The 24,059-nt window shown below is 41.0% G+C and overlaps 1 protein-coding gene across 2 annotated transcripts in view; it reads right to left on the bottom strand.

The window, feature by feature from the left end:
* Positions 1 to 10,479: 10,479 nt before the first annotated feature.
* LOC147320457 (uncharacterized) overlaps positions 10,480 to 24,059 on the bottom strand; it is a 54,842-nt gene continuing 41,262 nt past the window's right edge. The window contains exons 1-3 of one of the 2 annotated variants that reach the window (XR_015131265.1): positions 20,258 to 22,503; positions 18,779 to 18,838; positions 10,480 to 13,177 (exon numbers count right to left, since the gene is read on the bottom strand). Coding sequence is in view for 1 of the 2 variants with exons in the window: in XM_086308461.1 (XP_086164587.1) it covers positions 12,703 to 13,177; positions 18,779 to 18,838 (535 nt within the window). In the remaining variant the exon portion in view is untranslated. Of the gene's footprint in view, positions 13,178 to 18,778; positions 18,839 to 20,257; positions 22,504 to 24,059 lie in introns of those variants that run through there. The other variant, XM_086308461.1, reaches the window with a different exon arrangement.

Here is a 24,059-nt window from a genome sequence, read left to right as displayed (position 1 = left end):
AACAGCCATTCCTCTAATTTTCAGCTAACAATCCTGAAGTGGGAGTTGTAAAAATAAATAAATAAATAAAAATAAAATAACTGTACAGTGATTATGAAGGGGAAAATTAGCTACAGTGAAAGCATTTTGTATCATCTTTTAAGTTGGGCCGATTAGTTTTTGGTACTTTTAGCTTGCTTTGAATGTCTTGGCAGCAGATATTTCAATATGTTGCTTTCTACTATAATTAACAACAAGTTTTTGCAATTGTTTTTTAAAAATTGATATCAAGGTGTTCAGTAGGGTTAAAAATTAAATTAAAGAACCCTGTTTAGGGGCGTTTTGAAAGAAAAATGAGAAAACTAAATTTTGAGACCACATCTGTGGGTTTTGTTTGGCTATTTTCAGTTTTCTGTTGAGATTTTTTGGTTTATTTTAAAGTTTCCTTTATTTCTGTAATTATAGTAAGGATTTTTTTAAATGGTCGTGCTTATTGTCTCTAGTTTCTGCTTAATCTCTCGACTCCATTTAGTTTTTAGTTCTTGTTTCTTTTGTAAGTGTTAGTTTGGTCTAGCCTCCATGGTGTCATCCTGCGCCTTGTTGTCAAGTCTTTCTCTGTATTGCATGCTTCACCTTTTAGTTAGCTCCTGATTTATTCTGTTAGTCCTCCGTCTCTTGTGCCTCGCCATTAATCTTTCATCACTTGTTGTTGTCTTAATTAGTTTCAGGTGTGTCTCATTACTGTGGTGTTTCCAATCTCGTGATTACCTACTTTATCTATTTAAAGCCTCGGTTTTCGTGAGTTCTTTGATGAGTCATACGATGTTCTTCTCTGCTGTCTCTTGTTTGTGTGCTGAGGAATTTGTTCTTTATTTGATTTTTTTGCTGCCTTTTGGATTACCTGCATCACCTCAATAAAGCTTTCTTTTTGTTTATAAAGTCTGCTTCAGAAGCTTGAATTTGGGTCTACAACCTACAACCCTTGATGCCAGTGGTTACCAGTAAAACTAACGTTTACTCAGTGAGTAAACAGAATTTGTGGCTGCAGAGAGGACATTTCACCATGGAATGAGACAACTGCAGTAGCTAAATGGTTTACTTTTTCCCATTTTGTTTGTATTTGAATAAAATAAATGTTTGCATAGCTCACTAAATGGCTTTTAGAACAGCTAGACTAGTACTGAACAAGCAAAAAGAAATGAAAAATGAAAAAGGCGCTGGCAGCACACCAAACATTAAACGTACCGTTGGAAAGACTGCAGGGCAGAGGGGAGTAAAGGGGAATGTGAACCAGTTAGAACCAATATCCACTTGAGATTGTTTTTCCCCTGTCAACATTAAATATGAAGGTGTGAAAGGAGAATAATTCACTAGCTGAAACAAACAGGCAGCAGATTTGACTGTCATGATTTCATTGTTTAAACTCTTTGAGGTTGACGAAGGTAAAAGCAGAAACATTTACAATTACAGTGGGGCAAAAAAGTATTTAGTCAGCCACCGATTGTGCAAGTTCCCCCACTTAAAATGATGACAGAGGTCAGTAATTTGCACCAGAGGTACACTTCAACTGTGAGAGACAGAATGTGAAAAAAAAATCCATGAATTCACATGGTAGGATTTGTAAAGAATTTATTCGTAAATCAGGGTGGAAAATAAGTATTTGGTCACCTCAAACAAGGAAAATCTCTGGCTCTCACAGACCTGTAACGTCTGCTGTAAGAAGCTTTTCTGTCCCCCACTCGTTACCTGTATGAATGGCACCTGTTTGAACTCATCATCTGTATAAAAGACACCTGTCCACAGCCTCAAACAGTCAGACTCCAAACTCCGCCATGGCCAAGACCAAAGAGCTTTCGAAGGACACCAGGAAAAGTATTGTAGACCTGCACCAGACTGGGAAGAGTGAATCTACAATAGGCAAGCAGCTTGGTGTGAAAAAATCAACTGTGGGAGCAATCATCAGAAAATGGAAGACATACAAGACCACTGATAATCTCCCTCGATCTGGGGCTCCATGCAAGATCTCATCCCGTGGGGTCAAAATGATCATGAGAACGGTGAGCAAAGATCCCAGAACCACACGGGGGGACCTGGTGAATGACCTGCAGAGAGCTGGGACCAAAGTAACAAAGGTCACCATCAGTAACACACTACAACGGCAGGGAATCAAATCCCGCAGTGCCAGACGTGTTCCGCTGCTGAAGCCAGTGCATGTCCAGGCCCGTCTGAAGTTTGCCAGAGAGCACATGGATGATACAGCAGAGGATTGGGAGAATGTCATGTGGTCAGATGAAACCAAAGTAGAACTTTTTGGTATAAACTCAACTCGTCGTGTTTGGAGGAAGAAGAATACTGAGTTGCATCCCAAGAACACCATACCTACTGTGAAGCATGGGGGTGGAAACATCATGCTATGGGGCTGTTTTTCTGCCAAGGGGACAGGACGACTGATCCGTGTTAAGGACAGAATGAATGGGGCCATGTATCGTGAGATTTTGAGCCAAAACCTCCTTCCATCAGTGAGAACTTTGAAGATGAAACGCGGCTGGGTCTTCCAACATGACAATGATCCAAAACACACCGCCCGGGCAACAAAGGAGTGGCTCCGTAAGAAGCATTTGAAAGTCCTGGAGTGGCCTAGCCAGTCTCCAGACCTCAACCCCATAGAAAATCTGTGGCGGGAGTTGAAAGTCCGTGTTGCTCGGCGACAGCCCCAAAACATCACTGCTCTCGAGAAGATCTGCATGGAGGAATGGGCCAAAATACCAGCTACTGTGTGTGCAAACCTGGTAAAGACCTATAGTAAACGTTTGACCTCTGTTATTGCCAACAAAGGTTATGTTACAAAGTATTGAGTTGTATTTTTGTTATTGACCAAATACTTATTTTCCACCCTGATTTACGAATAAATTCTTTACAAATCCTACCATGTGGATTCATGGATTTTTTTTCACATTCTGTCTCTCACAGTTGAAGTGTACCTCTGGTGCAAATTACTGACCTCTGTCATCATTTTAGGTGGGGGAACTTGCACAATCGGTGGCTGACTAAATACTTTTTTGCCCCACTGTAAGTGTTGACCAGTGTTTATTAATATTATAAATTATTATGAACTAATCTTTATGTATAATCTACTTTTGGTTTTATAAAAAAACAAAACCACACACTGTTGCCGCACAGTAAGAAGGTGGGTTCTCTCCCATTACTCCGGCTTCCTCCCACCGTCCAAAGACGTGCAGCTTGTGGGGATAGGTTAATTGGTTAATCCAAATTGCCCATAGGTGTGAATGCAGGAGTGAATGTGAGTGCGACTGGTTGTCTGTCCCTGTGTGTTAGCCCTACGACAGACTGGCGACCTGTCCAGGGTGTACCCCGCCTCTCGCCCTATGACAGCTGGGATAGGCTCCAGCGCCCCCCGCGACCCTGAAAAAAAAAGGATAAGCGGAAGCGAATGGATGGTTTTATAAAGTATTGGAGATATATTTTCATTTGTTTGTGTAACTGATATTAAATGATGCTTATAAATGTGTCTGAAGCGGATGTTTTCTTAACTTAGAAATAAATCATCTGTTTTTTTGCCAGGTCCTAAAATTCAGTAAATAACATCTCAGACCCAAAAAATAAATGAATAAAAATGCAAAAGGAGTGAAAACAACTAAGCAGACCTAATGAGTCAGCCTAACAACCTTTAGCAGTAATAATTTGAAGTAATCATTTTCTATGAGTTTCTCTCTCTCACACTCTCCTTTACAGCATTACTTCAGTTCACTGAGGATTGTGGCCAGTTCATTTATGCACAGCACTCTCAAGGGCTCGCCACACCATTTCAATTTGGTTGACATCTGGACTTTGACTGAGCTGCAACACCTGATTCTTTTCTGTTTCAGCCTTTCTTTTGCAGATTTGCTGGTGTTGGGATCTGTATGCATCTGTATGGGACTGGGATCATTGTCTTGTTGCATGACCCAGTTTTGGCCAAGCTGTAGCTGTCGGACAGATGGCCTCACGTTTGAGTTTAACGGTTGAGAGTCGATATGAGGTCTTTGCTGCGTTTGGTTTTCACCAAACATGGCACTGTGCATTATGCCCAAACATCTCCACTTCGGAGAAATACACTGTTGCAAATTAAAGCTGTACTGCAATGTTCTTTTCAAAGAGAAGTCTTTCTTCTGACAACATTTCCAAACAAGCCATACTTTTCAGTCTTTATCTGATTGTAATGTCATGAACTTTAACATTTAATATGTTAACTAAGGCTTGGAGAGTCTGAGATGTAGCTCTGAAGGTTTTTTGCAATTTCTCAGAGCACTGCACAATCTGACCTTTGGCTAAATTTGCATGCACATCCACTTCTTTGCTGTTATTTTTTTCAAAGTTTGCTTTTTCTTGTATTCACATTATATGTATCCATAATCATATTGGGCCTAGCGAATAGTGTGTGTATAGAAATGTTCTTAACCTGTCCAAGAAATAACTGTACAAGCGAAATTATCACTGGATTTATAAAATGTGTACACTGGTAAAGTTTGTTCTTACCACCATGCTTATGTTGGTCAGTCAGAATCAATCTAAATCAACAGGTAATCTAAGGAGCTTGGAAAGAAAAGCGACTGGACTTCTCTAAGTTTATTGAAGACGTTTTACCTCTCATCCAAGAAGCTTCTTCAATTCTAGGACCGAATGGTGGACAGTCCCAGGTATTTAAGCCCTAGTTGTTCCTTAAGAGAGTCGTTTACCCACTATTGATCATGTTCCTCATCACATGAGCCAAGATGTGAAAAAGGGTGTGGGTCATTATCAGCAGAGGTTTCATGTGAAACCATTGTGAGGCCTTGTCTCATCATATCATGTGACCTACAGAGATCAACTGACACAAGGTGTGAGTGGGCGTTACAGCATCAGGGAAGGGGTCTCAAAACTGGACTGTAGGTGGCTGACAGTTGGTGTCTTAACCCACCGTCTCTGTTCAAAGATGGCCGTTCACAGTGGACATAAGCTGTGTCCCAAAACGTCGGCTGCATCCTTCGGAGGACCCGGCCTTTGCGGGGGTCTGAAAACGATGAAGCCGGGAGTCCGCTGCTCTCGCCGGCTCGAGTGACCATTGAACCCCTGGCTTGCTATCGAGCTGGTGGGTAACAGACATCTCCGAAAACGTTGGCGCACTTTGGCAAATATGCGATGTCTTGATAAACCAAGCAGATATTTGTAATTTACACGGCTACTTTCTGGCCTGAAAATATGTTAAAAGTTTATTTTGTGACGCAGAAAGATTAATAAGACTAATTTTAAAACTTAGTAGCGGCCGCCATTGTTGGCAGCTGAAACTTGGCTGGGCTGCGCTATGAATTCTGGGATATGGTGGGCCACGAAGGACACACCCGACACATCCTTCAAATTCGGGGAAATGAAGGACGCATTTGTCGGCCGCATTCGAAGGAGTCGACGAATTGGGACAGCCTTCGTCGCCTGGCCGTGACGTAATCAGCCTTCAAATGCGGCCTCCGGAGGATGCAGCCGACGTTTTGGGACACAGCTATAGATGGCTTCTTTCCATTTGTCTTCTCAGTCCAAAATGTAGACACTGGCATCCTCAAAAGAGTGACCTTTGACCTTTAGATGCAAATGTACAGCTGTAGTGTTGTCCTGTCGAGGTGGCTCTTCTGTGTTGTGCCATGCGTTTATCAAGTGGCTGTTTGGTTTCTCCAATGTCTGAGCACTCCTCGCTACACAAACCTGCTAAATAAGGAATGACAATGTTGTTGTGTTTGTCCTTCTGTTTCTCCCCAGCTGGTGTCTGACCTTCTTTGCTGATTTGATGAAAGCCCAATTAGGATAACCACATGTTTTAAGAGCTTTCTTTGCATTTGTGCGTTCCCTCTTTTTCTTTTCTGGCTTAGAGGGAACATTTTCTGCCCGGTGTTGTAGGGTCCTGATTACTCCAGGATTTTGTTCCAGAAGGTGGTGGGAGTCAAAGAGTAGGTACTGGCCCATGTGTGGGGGGCTTCAGGTAAACTTCACACTGCACAGTCCAGAAATGACAAACTCTTATCCTTTGTATCTTCCCTGGTGAACTTTATGTTTCTATCCACAAAGTTGATGTGAACAGTGAAGGCTTCCACTTCTTGGGTTTTGATTTTGACCCAAGTGTCATCCACATATCTGTACCAGTGACTTTGAAGAAGCATAAATGAGTCCAGTTGCTTTTCTTTCCAAGCTCATTTGATTACCATGACCTGTATGACTGAGAACCTACACAGACTAAATCAACAGGCTTGTGACAATCTGGATAATTTCCATTCGTCTATATAATGAAACATGTTTACTTAAGTGGAAAAAACCATAAAGTTGTTGTATGAGCAGGAAATAGGAGAAAGTCTGGCTAAAGAGAAAAAAACAATAGTGTCTGAGAACAAAGCCAGAAAAATCACATCGCAGCTAATGACAGTGAGACCAGACTCATTTTGAAGTTGCATTGCCACAGATCAGCTTCATTTATGTGGGATAAAACTATCCAGGCTGTTTAAGGTGCAAGCAATGAGTGAAAAACACTGTTGGATCCTGAAGGAATGTGTTCTGTCGCTTGTATCAATTACATTAACTTAACAAATCAGATCAGATAGGCCCAGCAGCCCAAAGGAGGTAAAATGTCAAGCTGACTGTAAAGATGGGCTTAGGAAGAGTTTACCTCAGAGTCCTCAGTCCTTACTCCAAAATAAGAAGAAAAAGGGAAGGGAGGGGCGGGGGGATCACATGCAGGCCCCAGTCTCATTTCTATGGCAACCTGAATGCTATTATAGCACCTTGCCATTCATTATGAAAGGGCTTCAGTTGGTGAGCAAGATGGGGTGGGGAGCGGGACAGATAGTGCAATGCTGCATTTTCCTTGCTCACAGCCAGAAAACAGGAGGAAAAGTAATAAACCTGTAAAAGCAAAAACTGCAACACGCAGCATAGAGCTGAAAAGTTTACCATTAACGACAAAAACATGACTATTAATGCAAAATGGCCAGTGACTGAATGGGTGCTAAAAATTCCACCATGACTTGAATTGATATCTGGGTTGCAAATTGGGTTTAAAACCAGTAACTAAATAGTCTGAAAAGAAGCATCTCAAACCTAAAATAGGTCATAACAGCAAAGACAGTAATTATCATGGAGGATGCTGTTAGCGGCTTCAGGTGGAAATGTTCTCCATTTTGCCAGCCTCGTTGTCTTTTCATCTTTTTTTCTTCCGCTTTCAGAAGGGTCTACAGCATGTTGAAATGTGAAAAATGCTTTAACATATTAAAATGATCTTATTTATGTATATTTTAACCAAAATTACAATGTCAGTGATTTGGCTTGAAACTTTACTTTTTGATAAAACTTACAGTTAAGGCTGGTGTAGGTGACCCGGAATCCTCCCGTAACAAATAAGTAAACATGAAAGCAAACCACAAGTGAAAGTTGTCTCAGATGAGAGTCAAACTCTGCTTTCCTGGTCAAAGGTGAGGTGGATTTGTTTTTAGCACTACTCCTATATGTTGTTTCAGGGTTGTGTCAGATTTTAAAAAGAGCCGATATAATCGGTTTGACAGAGGACTTGTTGAGTAGTCAAGACCCTAGGAAGCAAACTGTGCTTTTCTAAAGCGCTGACGCATGTTGATGCACGTCGACACCTGAAAGCAAGGCAGCAATGTCAATGATCCACAGTCTGCTCACTGCGTGAGACAGCTCGAAAAGTAGTGAGTAACAGGATCTTGATCATAGTTTAGATTTTTAAAGTACTAAACCAGCATTATCAAAGGAAAACACTGCTCACAAAATAAAATGTCTTATATAATATATTTAATCCATGATAATACATAGTTTATATAGTAATACCTTAAATATCCTTTGACTATTACTGCATGCAACTGTGATCCACAGGCTCAGCACATGGACACAATGACCACAGCCAATATACAACATGAAGTAAATGTTATTAATTTATTTTTCATTTTTAATGCTCTTAAATAGCAAAAATAGTTTTATTTTATTCATGACATAAATGAAAACATAGTTACTCCTCACACCAGTTTGGTAAGTGGGGAACATTTTCCTTCCACTCAGGTGACCACAGTTCGAATAGCAGGATTTCACTGAACCACAAGCAAAAATACATCCTTTAGCCAAAGTTAGCAAAAACGATACCGAGCCCAAACTCTTTAAAGATAATTTGACTTGTTTAAACTCTACATGTAACTGAATACCGTGTGCTTGTGTAGGTCGTTAGTATAATCCATTAAGCCTACCTCAGTGTGGGGGAGCAAACTGCCCCTAATGAGTCCACATAAATAAAGTGCTAATGAAAGTGAAATAAGTCTAACTGCACTCAACAAATAGCCCACCTGCCATATCTCTGTTTGCAGGCACAGAAAGGTGGGCAAAGTTGTGTACTGTATTTATTCTTATTGTATTCTAATTTTTGCCTCATAACTTTTGCACTGTCCACTTCCTGCTGTGACAAAACAAATTTCCCACGTGTGGGACTAATAAAGGTTATCTTATCTTATCTTATCTTAAATGAGGCAGTTATTTGTGAAAGGACAATCTAAAGTAAGTCTTTACGATTCAGTAGGTTGCGAGTTTAGTTAAATACATTTCAGTTCTGGGAGCAGCGCTGCTGTTGCTAACTGTGAGAATATTTAGCGGGGTTAGTGTGACAGTGCATTAGCAGCCCGAGTCCATTCTCTGCGTCCCCAGAGAGACCAGAGCGGGCATATTAACATTCTCCTCAGAGGGCCACAGGATCTGCCTTCAATGCCGTCTGACTCCAAACAAAAGACGGTGCGTGTGTGTGCGTGTGTGTGCGTGTTTGAGTGTGAGACGCAGACAGGCTGGGAGTGTGCATGTGTAACTGTGTGCAAGACGAGACAAAAAGGAGGGAGAAAGAACAAGAGAAAACCGTCTATAGGAGGAGGAGGTAAGTTTCAGTATATATTTACCATTGCTGGGTGTCTATAGTTTAATAATGTAACCACACTGCGTGCTGCAAATCAATGTGCAAGGAATATTTTCTGGTAAACAAGTCCTCTTTTGAACTTGTTTCTTTTCTCCAAGTTTAAAAAGATTAATTTCCGTAACATCTACAAATGAAGGACAAAATTGAAGATATCGATATAATGACCTCGCTTATATTTATGTTTTATTTATTTTTGACCAATCATTAAATCCACAACATTCACAACAACCTCTCAGACTCTTAAGCTTTTCTTTATTTTTTATTTTTGAGCAAAACTTTATATATATATATATAAAAAAACTAGAATTAGTTGCTATGCAAACTGTAACCAGGTGAATCATAAGCAACACCTCTTACTCATATACCGTTTCTATTTTTATTTAGGCACTTGTGTTTATGTAATGTTTTTTGATGTCTGTTTTTTTCAAACCTGGAACATGTATTGCTTTTATATACAAGCTGTAATATGTGAGTGGGCTTCCTTAAATTTAATTACATGGTATATGCCGGCGATGGTTTCTGGCATCATCGCTTCATACAGTACCAACTGTAGGCCACTGACTTCCTATGCATAACTCAACCATCTGGCCTTCATCACTCAGTGCCTGAAATCTTTCTGCATTCCATGTGCAAACTGCACCATGTCATGCAATCTATGTCTACTCTGCTGCTGTGAAGATAATTCACTGCAGTCTACCAGGAAAGACTAGTCTCTTCTCTTATTCATGACTGCAATATGTAAGTAATGCAGCAAATCACTAGCTTTGCAGTTGTTTAATCGCAAGCCAAAATACTGGAACACAGGACACTTTTTAAAAAAATGCAGACAGGTACACTGAAGGATATGAATATCGGCACAAACTTTAATGGAAATCCATCCAGTATTTGGTGACTTATGAATTTTAAAACCACATACACCTGTACATCATTGTGCTGGTAGCACTAGAGGAGAAAGTTAGGGATTGCCTGCAGATGCATCTTCTGGGAGAACAATGAATGTCAAAACCTTTTGGTTTTTGGTTGGTTCCTCACTGAAAATGAGGAAACATTGTATTCTGGGAGAAACAAAGTCTCAAGTATGGGTCCTCTGGGTAAGGAAATGGCACTTGTTAGCAGATTATCCTGTTTTCCAAAGATTTTGCATTTATTTCTGAAGGAGCAATTAAATGTGAACACCTGACAAAGGACGTTTGTGATTTCTACTTTATTTACTTTTGACAGCTGTCCATTATATATATGTAACAAGAAGGTGGGCCCAGATACACCTGTAACTCTTTTTAAGAAGTCATGCTTTGACAGAAATAGAAGAAGAATGAATAGTTCATGTCACGTGCACAAACCTTGGGATTCTACACCCATTCCCAGCTGGGATTTACATACTTTTTGGACTGCAATTCTGGGAAATGGTGTAACGGATTCCAGGACAGTTGATATGGAATAATAAAGAATGCAACATCTTTGCATTCGACACTCAGTAAGTATGCTCCACAAACTCTCCACTGAAGGCTACAAATGGGGAAAAAAAGAACAAATGAGGCGCTCATTGTTGACCCTGAATGATCAACGTCCTCCGCTCTTGTCCAAAAAGAAATTCTTCCAATCGTTAACTGCTTACGTCATTACTCAAGCCGGAGAGTTGAGGGCTTTATTTCTGTTAACTGGATCATAAAAACATAGCAGGACAACTCCCAGGCTGATGAAGGCTCACTTTGGATTATAATGAATTATTTCATTGGACAGGCTCTCTGAACTTGTATTGTGATGTTCCAGTATGGAGCTTACCTTCCAGTAAGAAATTCATATTTGCTCTTATGTGCTTTCTGCATAAATTGGACTTTTTGACAGTGAATAATTCCTCTAAATGGGATTTAATCATGCAGCCATTCTTAGCTGATGGACTGCAAGTGTTCTGTATTAGCCACGTGATAGACTGGTAATGAGTCCACAGTATATCCTGCATTTTGCCTAAAGATGACTTGGACGGACGGATTTAAAATGCAGCAATATTGCTTCGGTATTGTTTCAGCGATCTGCTCTGAAGTCTCTGAAACTCCAACTGAATTTGAAATTTTAAACTAGATTAATAACATTCATGAAAACTATCAGTTGACTATTGTTTGCTTTTAATCATCAATTCAAAGTTAACTCTGCGTGAGACCTAGTAGCTCGATAAACTACGAATTCTTTGCTCTCTACGTAATACGCTGTTACTTGGTGTTTCTAATGATTCCGTCCTTACACAATGAGGACAACAAGCAATGTCAGCATTGATTATAGTCAACCATGATGCAGACGATTTAACTTTCTCGGCCAATCTCAGTCTGACTGAGTATGAATTTCACTCCCTGATAACAAGACGCGTAAACAAACAACTGCAGAAACGCAGAAGCATTAATATCCGAAGGTTTCAGAAATCAGACTGCCCGCAAATGATTCCTGACAAAGTATTAAAAGTACAAATTTTAGACGATCGGCATTTATAGGCCACACGTGTTCAGACAGCTCATCTGCCATCGAGAGCAACTAGGGGTTCAGTGTCCTGCCCAAACCTGCTCCACCACCTGCTCCACCACCTGAGCTCTCTGAATAGGCCAGAACTGCTGGTTCTGTAACTGTAACCGCCCCCAACTTATAACGAGCGTTCGTTCGACTGCATTTAAGCACCTAAAGATGGCGGACTGTGTATAAAAGTGGCCAAAATTATTCAACGTCATATTTCTGTCCAATATTTAAAGTATGAACGTTAATTGCATCTTGATCATTTCTATCTCATTCTAATTGTACCCTGTATTTCATAGGAATATCAGCAGTGATTTAAACTCTTCTTCTTTTTTACATTTTCTTCCTTGTTATACATAATAAATATTACTGTGATTTGCATACCTCTTGTAACCCGCTGTCCCACTCAGCTGGTGGGGCAAAGGGTGATCTTCACTGACCTGATGAAGGTAATCATAAGATAAAGGCTGAGAGCATTTTAACCCTGAAGCAAAGCAGCCTTTGACCTTATAAATACAGTATCACTGCAAAGCTACAGTACATGCATACCCAGAAGCAAGTAAAGTAAAACTGGCAACCTCCGATGCATGGATGTATTCTCCAGGGACAGCTTGTTTTCTTCACCGTCTTTATGATTTCATTAGCATGGTGTCTTCTTGGCATATAGTCTTAGAGGATTGAAGACCTTCTGAACTCACTGCTGTATCACTGTGGCCTCCACCTACACACTTCCACTTGTTTTGCACCAAAGCACAGTTAAATGCAGGAATAAGATTTCCATAAGCTGGAATATACTTGCTGTGTTTGTATCCCGCTCTCCTTCTAATGCCCATGTTTTAACCTCATACTGTGAGTACAACAAAAATAATTCAAGGTAGAGTGCACACTTTTTAAATTATTTATGACTTCACTGTAACTTATTTATATTTGCTGGAAAATTATCTATTAGTTAATCTAATTGCGTTGAGACATGTGAAAGTCGTGTCCTCTGAGTCATTCTGAGCATGTGCAAAGCCTGCTCTCTGCACATATGGTTAAACAGCACAGTTTCTGCCAAACAGAATTAGGAAGACTTTCTTACCGACGCTTGATTCCTCTCTTTCTCTCTCACTCCCCTCCTTTCTCTTTCCCACCCTCTCTTTACAGCACACAAGCTCACAAAGATAGCATATACAGTATATGTGCTCAGGCATATGGGCTCTGGAGAGAAATATATACACAGAATAAGGGACAGATTGTGGTTATTGATTTTCTTCGACGGGAGCAATTTTCTTAAATCCTGCGAAGAAGACATGCCACTTTGAATCATTTGTAAATTTGTAAAATAACATTTCACTTATTTTTACTTGTTTTAATGGTGTACGGCATGTCAAGTCCTTAGCTAAATCTACATCGGGCATAGTGTGTGTTACAATGGTACAGATCTTACTGATGGTTTGAGAGATGCTGACAACACCGTCTGCAGCATCCAATCTGTGGCAGCTATTAAAGAAACACCCAGATAAAAGTTCCAGGTGCTTCTGTGCAGCAACGACATGCGTCCGGTAGCTGGTGCGCAGCACTGCGTTGTGACAAAGCTGCGCACAAACAGGAGTGGCATGGAAACAACCGCAGGCTGAGTTTGATGATTTGGTTTGAGTGCAGCAAAGGCAGGCAGACCAGTAGCACAGGCAGTAACAAGATGGCGGCGGTGTGCAGCAGCGAGTGTAGCAAGCTCTGTCCAGGGAGAGAAGAGACAGAAAGACATAAGCGTAACCTACTCAGGGCACGTAAGTGAAAAGTATAACAGTGATTTGGAGCCAGCCTGTTCCACAGGGTGGGGTGGGGCGGGCAGAGCGGCACCAGCACCTACAGGAGCACTCATAGGTAGAGGGGGGTGCGAGAACAATGGAATGGCTGCCTCCCAGACAGAGCTGCCGTACTGCAGTGATGAAGGAACAGGAAGAGGGGGGGGGGAGAGGAATGGCACAGGAGGTAGACACACCTGCTCCTGCTGCTGTTGGAGCAGCTAGTGTAACAACCAGCAGACAAAGAGTAAGCTGAATTCAAGTCCTGCCTCTCATCTAGCGATCAGAGGGCATCTGAGGACTCAGAGTGCAGCAGTGAGGTCACAGCGTAAGGGGTGAGAGCAGGAAATGGCTGGTGAAGAAAGATATAGAGCTGATACATCTGCAGTTCCCAACATATACTAATAACTCACATTAGACACGTTTATTCACATATTTAGAGATTTAAAAAAAAGTTTTTAAAAAAACTCTAAATTGATGAGATTTAAAGAGTTTTACAGTACAGTAAGTGCACAGTGTATGGTTTTGTAACTTACAGTATCAGCTCTTTATTCAGCACCTTTAAATCCACATAAACCTCAGGGAACTGTTACCTGCTGCTTCACTAAATCACTATCGATCCAAATATCAATAGTATTGATACCAGTATCGATGCTATTGCGCTGGTATTGGTATTGATCTGATACCAATACCAGCGCAATAGCATCGATACTCGTCTCTATCCTCTACGTTCTCTACGTAGCCCGCTAAATTGTGTTAAAGAAATAATTTCTTTAGAAATATATACCTCAAACATGCACTATGAAAAATGTGGGAACCTTTTTTGTTGACTGTCATATCTATTTTATTTAGAGCCTAAAGCACATTTAAACAACAGAAGTTGACGCTTCAGGGTCGTCAAAAATTTCAGAATGCATGAAAAGCTGAAAAGGTGTGTTTTACTGCGTTGGATAATTATCGTGGAAAGTAAAAATCAGAGTTATTTAGTGGTCATTAAAATGCATTCAGAATTATCACATTCTTCTCATAAATGATGACACACTGCTCTCCCCTCCACAATCTGCCTTCATAGATTAAAAGTATTGGTACTGTTACCGGCAGTATGCGGCCTGTATTTATTTGGCGTTGGATCAGTACCAACATTTTCAGTATCGCACAGCACTACTGCTTTGATTAAATTATAATCATGCATAGAGGACTGGTTAAAAAACATGGTGTGCCTACAACTGTGGGTGAATGACACCAATCAGATACAGTGCATACAGTATATAAATAAATATATATATGTATATATATATATATATATATATATGGCAGAAAACAATCAAACACTCTACAACTAGTCATCTTTCTTCCTTCCTTCTCGCCGCCTGTCTAAACTAATCTTCCTTTCCATGTTTGTGCTGAACAAGGTGAACACTGACACCATAACCTACTGCTGCAAATGCACTGCTCCATGCAGGAACCCCCACTAAACTGAGAAAAAAAAATCACATTACCACATTTACATTTAAAAAACAAAACCTGAAGAATAAACAGACTCCCAGGAAAAACACTTAAAAAGTTCATGTTTGCAGGGTTCTAAGAAACATCGAGATGTGATTGAAAAGTCAAAGGTGAAAGGTAACCAACCTTAAGACACATCCCTTTGAAAATTTGATCCTATTTCAGACTAGGAATTGATCTCCAAAGACTGGGACTGATAGACAAATAAACCCAACCGCATCAAAAGACTTGAGCTCACCAGCAGAGTTGAGCAGAAACAAGTGTCAATATGTAGCACGCACACCTGAAATCTACTGAATGTGCTAAAATAGTTTGCTGATTGCAGAGCTACAGTCAAGGATGTAGCACCCAGCATTATTATATAACATATTTTCACCAAAGCACCGTTAAATGTGGATTCACAGTGGAAAAAAAGGGAGCCATTTAGTAACTGGTTTAAAGGTGAACCACATTTAGCTTCTACATGCTATGCAGGCATATACATAACATTTCCAGGTTGCTATAGCCCAAAATAGCGGTCACAGCACACCTAGGACATGTATGTATGTGTATCTTATTGCAACTATACAATCTAGTCATCTACAGCACTTTCACTATTCAACTAGATTTTAAATGATGAAATCCTAAATAGCTGTGTACTATTTAAATGTCTTTTAGACTTGTAAAGAACAGAAAATTACTCAGTAGTTTTATATGCATAGAAATATCTTTTCAATGCCCTGAAAAGACATCTTTTCATCATTCTCTTTTCAACTAAGTTTGAATGTGAAGGAACGCTTTTCTAAGTGTCTTTTCTTTCCCTCTGACCTAAAGAAGCTACTCTTACCTTTCATGTTTTAAAGTTGTTGAGACGTCTGTCAAAGTTGTTTTTTCTGCCCCTTTTCAATCAGTTCGTGCTGGGTGAGGTGTGATCATATTTGTACAGTTATATTTAGTCCAATGGACGCCCATCTAGGAATTAATTTGGATCAAATAGATGGACTAGATGCTCAAGCCTGATTTTCATTGATTGTTTTGGGGCTAAATGAAGGCCATGAGTGGCTGACCAGATGAGCTCAGAAAACAACGTCCATGTGCATCCAGTGTGTGGCGGGCATATTCTGTAGACACATGGGAAATCACAGTGTTGGGATAATACTGAGAATAAAAAGTGTTTTCTTATTCTAAACAAACTATTACAGCGAAAACGTCCTCAATATATGGAGCTGTCTGCAGCAGTGGATTCAAGTTAACAAAAGATAAAACATCTTCAAGAAATCAGCAAGTCAGATTTTACTCTACAGGGTAGTTAATTATTTATCAGCATGCTCTGCTTCTTTACCCTCATACAAACTTGGCTAACTTGCATCACATGCTGCTTGCATCCTTACTTCCAGCTTCATCCTCACACAGTAAACTGAAACCAGGCAGAGGACAAAAGCGCTCAATAAGATATGAAGTGCGTGACAATGCAAATGAGTTGCACATTTACAGAAGTCATTGCTCATTAAGAGTGTTTGACCGCATAGTAAAAATGCCCGATTTAATGAATCTCAAAATTCCTCAAGGATGCTGTATGGACCAAAAAAAAGAAAAAAAAAGGCTGCTGCTAGAGTTAGAAATGGTGAAACACAGCTTCAAATTAAGGTTCAGAAAAAGAATCGGAGCTCAAAGCTACCTGTCCTTCAAGCACATAATCACATCCCATCCACGCTAATGAAAGAATGAGGACAAAACATCAAACAGTATCCCGGTTCAAATGCTGCTGAAGCTCCCTGGAAAAGTTGCAGCAACTTCACAGCGGGTGAGGAGGAGGAAGGCGATATGCAAAAGGGGGACATCCAAGTATGAATAAAAGGAGAGGAAGAACGAAGCCGTTACTGCGTTCGCCGATCGACTACGCAAACAGACGCACGTTTGTGCATATTTTGACACAAAGGATGTTAGTTATAGAAAACATAAACATAAGAGGACTGTACGTTAGTCCTCAGCAGTTTGACACCTGAAGTTGTCACGCATGCGTCAAAGCAGGAAGCAGTTCTGCCACACTCATCCTACTCTCCAATGATGCCCATTGAAACACAGAACAAACTATATAAAAGCCTTTTAATGCACCTGAGAGCCGCTACAATTGTGCTTTCATCCATAGCTGATGAGGGGGTCACCTTATGACATGCACGCCAAGGTGTCTTACAATTCCCACTCGACTGTGTAATTCTGTTTTGCACCATTATCTTCACACTCGCTTGTAACAAGAAGAGAAAAAAAAACAGCGGGCCGAATGCAGGTAAGGGTAGGTATCGATGATATAATAGAAAAAGGAAGACGATTATTTTCATGAGGTCAAACACAAGTGTACTGAGCTTTCAGAGTCACGCTCTCACTAGTACTTTGTGCTGCTCTCAAGATAAGGCATGAAGAGCCTGCGGATTGAGTAGTGGAAATAAAATACCCTAAAGCACTGACTTTCATTTTGCACTTTGCTGTGTGTTCAAGTTATGCTGTTTATATTATAATGTTCCTCCCCGCTGCGTATAAATTACATTTATTTTGTCAACATCATGTTTCTTTAAATGTATGACTATACGGTTTATGACGCAGGGTTAAACAGCGAGGTGCGGTTCTTGTGTGGTTTGTCTATGCTAGCATGTGCAACATTAGTCACTGAGGGTGTAACCTAACTCACAAATTCCTCATTCATTCATTGTACCAAGGATTTTGTAAATGTGGGTGTTTTCACCATGTCACCCCACCTCATCTGGACGTCCCTCCATCTCAGTCACATGCCCCTTATACCCACATTTCTCTATCTATCCCACTCCCCCGCCCTCTCCCCCACCCAGTGCCCTGCACACTGTGCCTGCCTCTGGCTCTCAGACTCTCAATATCCTGAAAGAAACCCAATGTTCGTACTTTTCATTCCCTTCGCGCTTTATTTTTGCACTATTCGTGGATTAAATGAACCTTATGTCACCGTGTCTAGTTTTTATTAAAAATAAATAAATAAATAAATGAAAAGGCGAAACTGTTCCTTCTTCATCGTGCTTTGTGTCTTTCCGCCATGTTAAGCCTTTTCCTTTTTTTGTTCTGAGTTAGAGATGTGTGAGTGCCCCTCGCAGCTCCCAAGAACCCAACCCGTGCACATCACAGCAAAACGTCACAAGTTAGGGTCTCAGGGAATGAGAGAGGTACAGCTTGCTCTTTTTTTTTGGTCTGGCCTTTTCTGTGCAACGTACAGCAGATCATCTGCTGCACGAGCACTGTGGCTGAGACTGAAACAGCTCCCTCTATCCCTCGATTTGTGCGGTGCTCTACCTTAAGTCTCAGTTTTGCCCCTTAAGTCGAGTCTGGTCTCGGTAAAATGCACAACCCCACCATGCGTTAGCATTTAGCTCATCCATGATCACATTTACAAACAAAATCGTTATATATGAGTCAAAAGATCGATATGCATCAGTAAGCACACGCTGAAAATGTAATATAAAACCTAACCATATATAATCTTATGATAACTGAACAGACTCATGCTGTGCACACTGTACTCTAGCCATACACACCCAATCAGAAGCACTTTACCATCACTAATCATAAGGATAGCTCTGCCTCCCTGTCACAACCTGACCAAACCTAGAATAATAATCTGTGTAAAACATCTTTGATATTTTTCCAAACCCCGCACTGAGAACGCATACAGCAGCAGCAGCAGCAGCCAGATGACTACAGCAGCAGAGACTACAAATTGACGCCAGTGTCTCACGCTGATAAAAATACACCCTTAATACTAAAAAAGTCCAAGCTCCTTACCACTTACTCCCTCTATGCCAGTGAGATCTCGTGACATGCCAGGCTTGTCAGTCCTCTGAGACCGCACCTGTCAATCATGCCGCCTTGACTTTATGGAGGGAAAGCTCATTTGTCAGGTCGCAGAATAAAATCTGACTACCCACAAGATGAAGAGGAGGAGGAGGAGGAGGAATAAGAGGCTGGGAGGAGCGGTAAGATGAGATGCAAGGAAGGAGAAAAGAAAAAAGAAGATAAAACTCACCCAGCTGACCGAGGTGGCGGAGGCTGCCGCAGTCTTCTCTGTACGCCTGTGCCGGTCAGCCTAGCAAAGGGAGAGAGGATGTAGCAGGGCACAAATCGGAGAGAGAGAGGGGAGAAAAAAATGAATGCTGGAGAGAAGAATAGAGGAAGATTTTAGTGCTGCTAGCTCAGGCTTTGTTGAATGGATAATTCGGGCTAGCACATGAGCCTGCTCTAGCAGATTGCTGCCGTCTAGCCGTCTGCTGCTCAGACATGCAAGACTGTACCATGTGCAGCCAGAGAGAGAGAAAGAGAAGGAGACAGAGACATGAAGGGAGAGATGGCAGGGAGGGCAGATGTTGGGTTAACGATTTAATGTAGGTGAACATGGGGGGAAAAAGAGAATAGAATAGAAAAGCAGTGAGGGTGACTGAGACAACAATACATTTAGTATTACAGGGGAAGGAAAAATGCACAATAATAAATCAAAAACAATCCATGAAAAAGAAACCAGCATAAGAATTGAAAAAATATTCTGTTTAGCTTGGGTCCAACAGTAAAAATCACAAAAATAAACAGCAAAACCACAGCCCAGTAATGTTACACGTATGCTGACTAATACAAGAGAATAAGAGCAAATGACAGGAAGCCATCCAGAAAGAGAAAAACAGGATTTTAGAGAGTGATAAAGTAATATTTTAACCCCCCAGACGTCTGATTTTTAACTAAAAAGAGCTCTACTGCACTAAAGCGCATATTCATCGCCCCGCACATTCAATAATGTACAATCTCAGCTTTCCCCAAAGCTTCCCCCATATGAGTCACAGCTTTACATGAGAAATCAAAAACAAGAAGGATTTTCAGGTTACCGTCAGAATTTGGCAGATCTGGTTAGTAGCTGTGAAAAAAAAAAAGACTGAGACACAGTGTGCCAAAACAGCGACAGGAGTGAATAATAGGAAAAAATGTGTAACGCCTGTTGCTGTAGTCCCTCTGCCTACTGCTGCTCAGCCCTTTCTCCATGTGACACTACTACCCATCTTTTTCTTCCTCTGTCTGTCTGTCTGTTCGTCTCTTGGCTTCATCTGTCTCATATTTTCTTTCTGCACTTGATTGGTGCTTTAGTCTCGCTGTATCACACCTCTCGGCCTGTGTCTGTGCCTCTGTATTTTCTTTCCCTCCTCTGCCTTCCATGCTTCATAGATTGCAGGCTCAAGTCCCCAAGGCTGAAAAACCGAAGAGCCTCTGCTTGCCCCTTTTTTTTCTGTTTGTTACATATAGAATCAAAACGGCAGTAGCAGTGTGGGAAAGGAACTAAATATCACCCATTCATTTCCCTCCCCACAGCTGAAATTACACAGACAAAAGGCCTAGTATATGGAGAAAGAGAGATAAGGGAAGGTAGAGAAATGAGGGAGAGAGACGTGAAGAGAACAAAAGCATACAGTAGCACAACGAGAAGGCAAAGACAGTCAAATAGGAAGTCACAGTTTTATCTTACAATGTCTCTTTCAAGCTCCTTTTTCATTTAAGGCAAACAAAAAGAAAAATCCTGCTCCAGTAGCATGTCCAGTATTCTGTTCCTGTGTCTCTCGCCCTCTGTGTCTGTGAGTGACTGGGTATTACAGCGTGCGTTTCATGGAGAAAAGGAGGGTGGGAACAAGAGAAAAGGAGGGAGCAAGAGAGAGTGAACGCACCAGTTCAGGGAGCTTCAAAGGAAATGTAACTGGAAGCATTGTGGTGTGTGTGGTGGTCTTATATTTTATCAGTATTAGTCACTGTAAAGCAGTGGAAAAGGCTTGTAAAAAAAAGAGGGGGGGAAGACACGAGACAAGATGGTAGGAAAGCGAGACAAATGGGGAGCAGAGGGAATTACCAGGGTTCTTCTGACGGACAGCGCACAATAGGCTGAGATCAGTGACAGCAGAAAAATGGCCTGTGTGGTCTCAACACTATCGCCCCCCAACCCTTTCCCCCTGCTGGTTTAAATAGGTCATTCTTTTATTTTGAAGTCAATTTAAAAATAATAAATCAGGCAGACAGTTCTCACTTCTTCAGCTCTCATTTACATTTTGCTGTATTTCTCTCTGTATCATTAGAGCCTCATTCTTTTCTTTCTTCTTCTTCGTTTTTTTGAATCGAAAATTCACTTTTAAGGCATCTCTCCTTGCTCGCGGACATCACATGTCACGATGTCTGAAAGGCATCACGTGCGCTTCAGTGCGGCAAAGGGTCCCTTCATTTATGCTCAGTTTTACTTCCACCTTGTCTTCGCACACTAACACGACAAGAGTCAACCGGGACTATTTATAGAAATTTCCAAAGAAGACAAAAAACCTGCACAGATTCCACAGCGAGGGTGGGCCGTGTGTGCTGGGTGGGGGGTCAGTCAGGGAGAGCTCCTTTATGCCTCCTGCTGTATAATGTAATGCACTACCACATGGCAACAACAAACCACCGAGCACAGAAAGAAGTGTGAATACGCTTTTCTAGAAGAAGGGCGAGGGGGAGAAAAAAGTAAGCAAGGATAATTAGGCACAGTGAAAAACCCAACAGTCGATTCACGTTGTATCTACTGTAACTGAATGCTTGCGCTCTTGCAAAAGCTGCCCCGTACCAAGGGCCCCTTCTTCATTCTGGCCCAAAGAGCTCCTTACCCCACCTCTTTCGAACCCGGTGGCCTTAGGACAGAGAGCATAGAGTTTAAGTGGAAACAGTCTTTCATCATCATGACACTCCCCGCACTACACATCTGTACACAGCAGCATACCGCACTACAGGAGTAGGATACCATCTCTAAACTAGCGGCGCTACATCCAGTGTCTAATGTATATTTACAGTTCAGGCTTAACAGATTACGTGCACGTTAAATACTTTCATGGCAGGACAACTAAAAACTGCTTTTTACTCATAAAGATCCATATTTCCCCAAACAGTTAAAACAAATTAAATAACAACACTTTCATTAATTTCTTGTGTATGCATAGCTGGCAGCGTCTATGCCAACACCTTAAAGTGGGAGTTTAAAAAAATGTAGTATCCAACAGAGATCAAAAGTATGCAATGAAAATATGCCCGAAGAGCAGATATAGGTCACACGGTCTGAGACGAAGCCCGAGAAACTGAACACAGCCAAAATTAAGAAGTAATTCAGCGCATTTCTAAATTGCAGTCAGGAACCTAGATAATTTCAGGGGCCTGTGGTTTTCTTGGTTTGAAGCAGTGAAAGTTGTTACTGGCTGTTTTGATCACAGCAGTGTCTTTACCACATAGCTGCGCAGAGGAAGTATATCGTTTTGGTTAAGTGAAAGTGAACTTTGTGCATAATTGGCCGCCAAGACCTTGTTCTTCCCCTGCGGCTGTATGGTGTGTTTCCCTTCAGTGACATCTCCTTCATTAGAGCGTCCCGCAAACATCACTGCAGCAGCATGCTAGTGCTTTTCCTCATATTTTGAAATGATTTCTCTTTGCCCCCCCCTCCCTAATCTGTGCTGTCATTGTTTCAACTTTGTTTTCCAAGTGTCAAACGAGATGCAGTGTTTGCCATGTTCATGCAAGTCTTTAGCAAAATATCTTTATCTCTTCCCATATCTGCTTAAAGGAGAAAACGAAAAACCCCAAAACAACACTTTGAATTAAACAGAAGAAATTTCAGTGTATTAAGAAACAGACACAAAACCACCTGACAGAGAAGCTGTGTTTACAACCAGGCGATAAAACTCTCATACACAAATATTGCACAGATGTCGGCATTTATGAAATAATCCATCAGTGTACAGATTGTGTGGTGTTTCCTCAGGGAAAGCTAGGAGGCTGTACAGTTATCTCCTGTGGTGTCACTCTGAACTATACAACCTACTACCTCAACCTGCGGAACACTGGAGGAAGCTGCAGCATGGCTGCCCTGTAGGGCCGGGCGAGCAGTTCAAAACTACCACAAGCAATGTAATTTTATTTTACCAGAAACTGAAGAAAAATTTCACCAATAAGTCGTCCTCCTTACTTAACTGCAACACTGACGTAGAGGCCAAAGATAGTCTGTCATGTACAATGTTGTGACACATCGTCATTTAGCCCAACCCACAAATTTGGGTGGGGTCACTGCATCGAGGCGGCACACGTGGGATAAGTTTGGTAGAGAATATCCTGCATCCTAGGATACAGGGTCACGCAGGGTCAGTGCTGTTTAATTGTGGGAATCAAGGATTAAGAAATGCCACTCTTTATGGTTATCCAGTCAAAACCTGCTTCCAAAATAATTCCAGTGATCTAGTCGCCTTTCTTAAAAGCACTGGGCAGATGCTGTTTTTACCAGGAAGACACATACCTATAGATACGAGCTTGTGCAGCCAGTCACCACAAGTTCGGATCTACGGGTTCGTGGCAGCTGGCATTAACACTTTGAGAGCGGATAAGAAGCAGAGAAATCAACAAACATTTAAGCAGACAACTCATTCTACTGTCTGAAGCTTTCAGCTCCACTGATTCATCATAGCACTCCTCTTACTGGGTGTTCAAACCACAATGGACAACACTGTAACTCTGATAAGGCTCAACATGGCACAGCTTTCATTGCATGTAGGTCTTTCTGCAACTAAAATATGCATCAACATTAAAAAGTTTAGTCTATTTCACCGATATTTAAAGAATAAATCCACGCGTTGAGTATCAATCCTTTCATGTATTTTTCACTTCTTGTACTTCTTAAGATTGCTTCAGTGTGGGGATATACAATGTGTCCTTTTTAAGCATCTAATAGAGATGAGCGTGGAAATTAGGCCATGGTACACAGGACAGGCCGGGGCACATGACTGTAATAGATGCGGTGTTTGTGTGTTTACCCCACTGATCACATTCTTTTGAGGTATAATTTTGAAACGCACATCGCTAGGAAATATTTTACTAAAGAAAATGAATTTGCACTGAATAAAAAGGCATATTTGCGCTGCACGAATTTTATGAAATATCACACTATGATTAAAATAAAAACAAGTACCACGTCTCCAACAGAGCAGCAAAAGCAAATGCTACAACACATCCAGCACATGCAGTTATATATTCTTAAATAAGACAAAATAAAGACAAAATACAAAGCACATTTAATCGCTCCGCTGCCAAATACAAAGTATTTTTTTTATTATAAAAATAAAAGTGATTCTTATTTGCAATGACCTAATAAATTAAATTCAATAATGCAATTCTCTGGACCTTAGAAAATTTTCTGGAGAGAAAACATAAAGCGAACACCATCGAAAAATAAGCAAAGTTTAAAAAAATCAAATAAAAATCACGCACGCGTCACA

This window comes from Aulonocara sp. 'chitande type north' Nkhata Bay, linkage group LG10, assembly GCF_057382095.1.
Source record: "Aulonocara sp. 'chitande type north' Nkhata Bay isolate Kocher_YH1m ecotype deep benthic linkage group LG10, A_spYH_male_GT1.1, whole genome shotgun sequence".
NCBI classification, from domain to species: Eukaryota; Metazoa; Chordata; class Actinopteri; order Cichliformes; family Cichlidae; genus Aulonocara; species Aulonocara sp. 'chitande type north' Nkhata Bay.
This window is presented reverse-complemented; position numbering and strand designations above follow the sequence as displayed.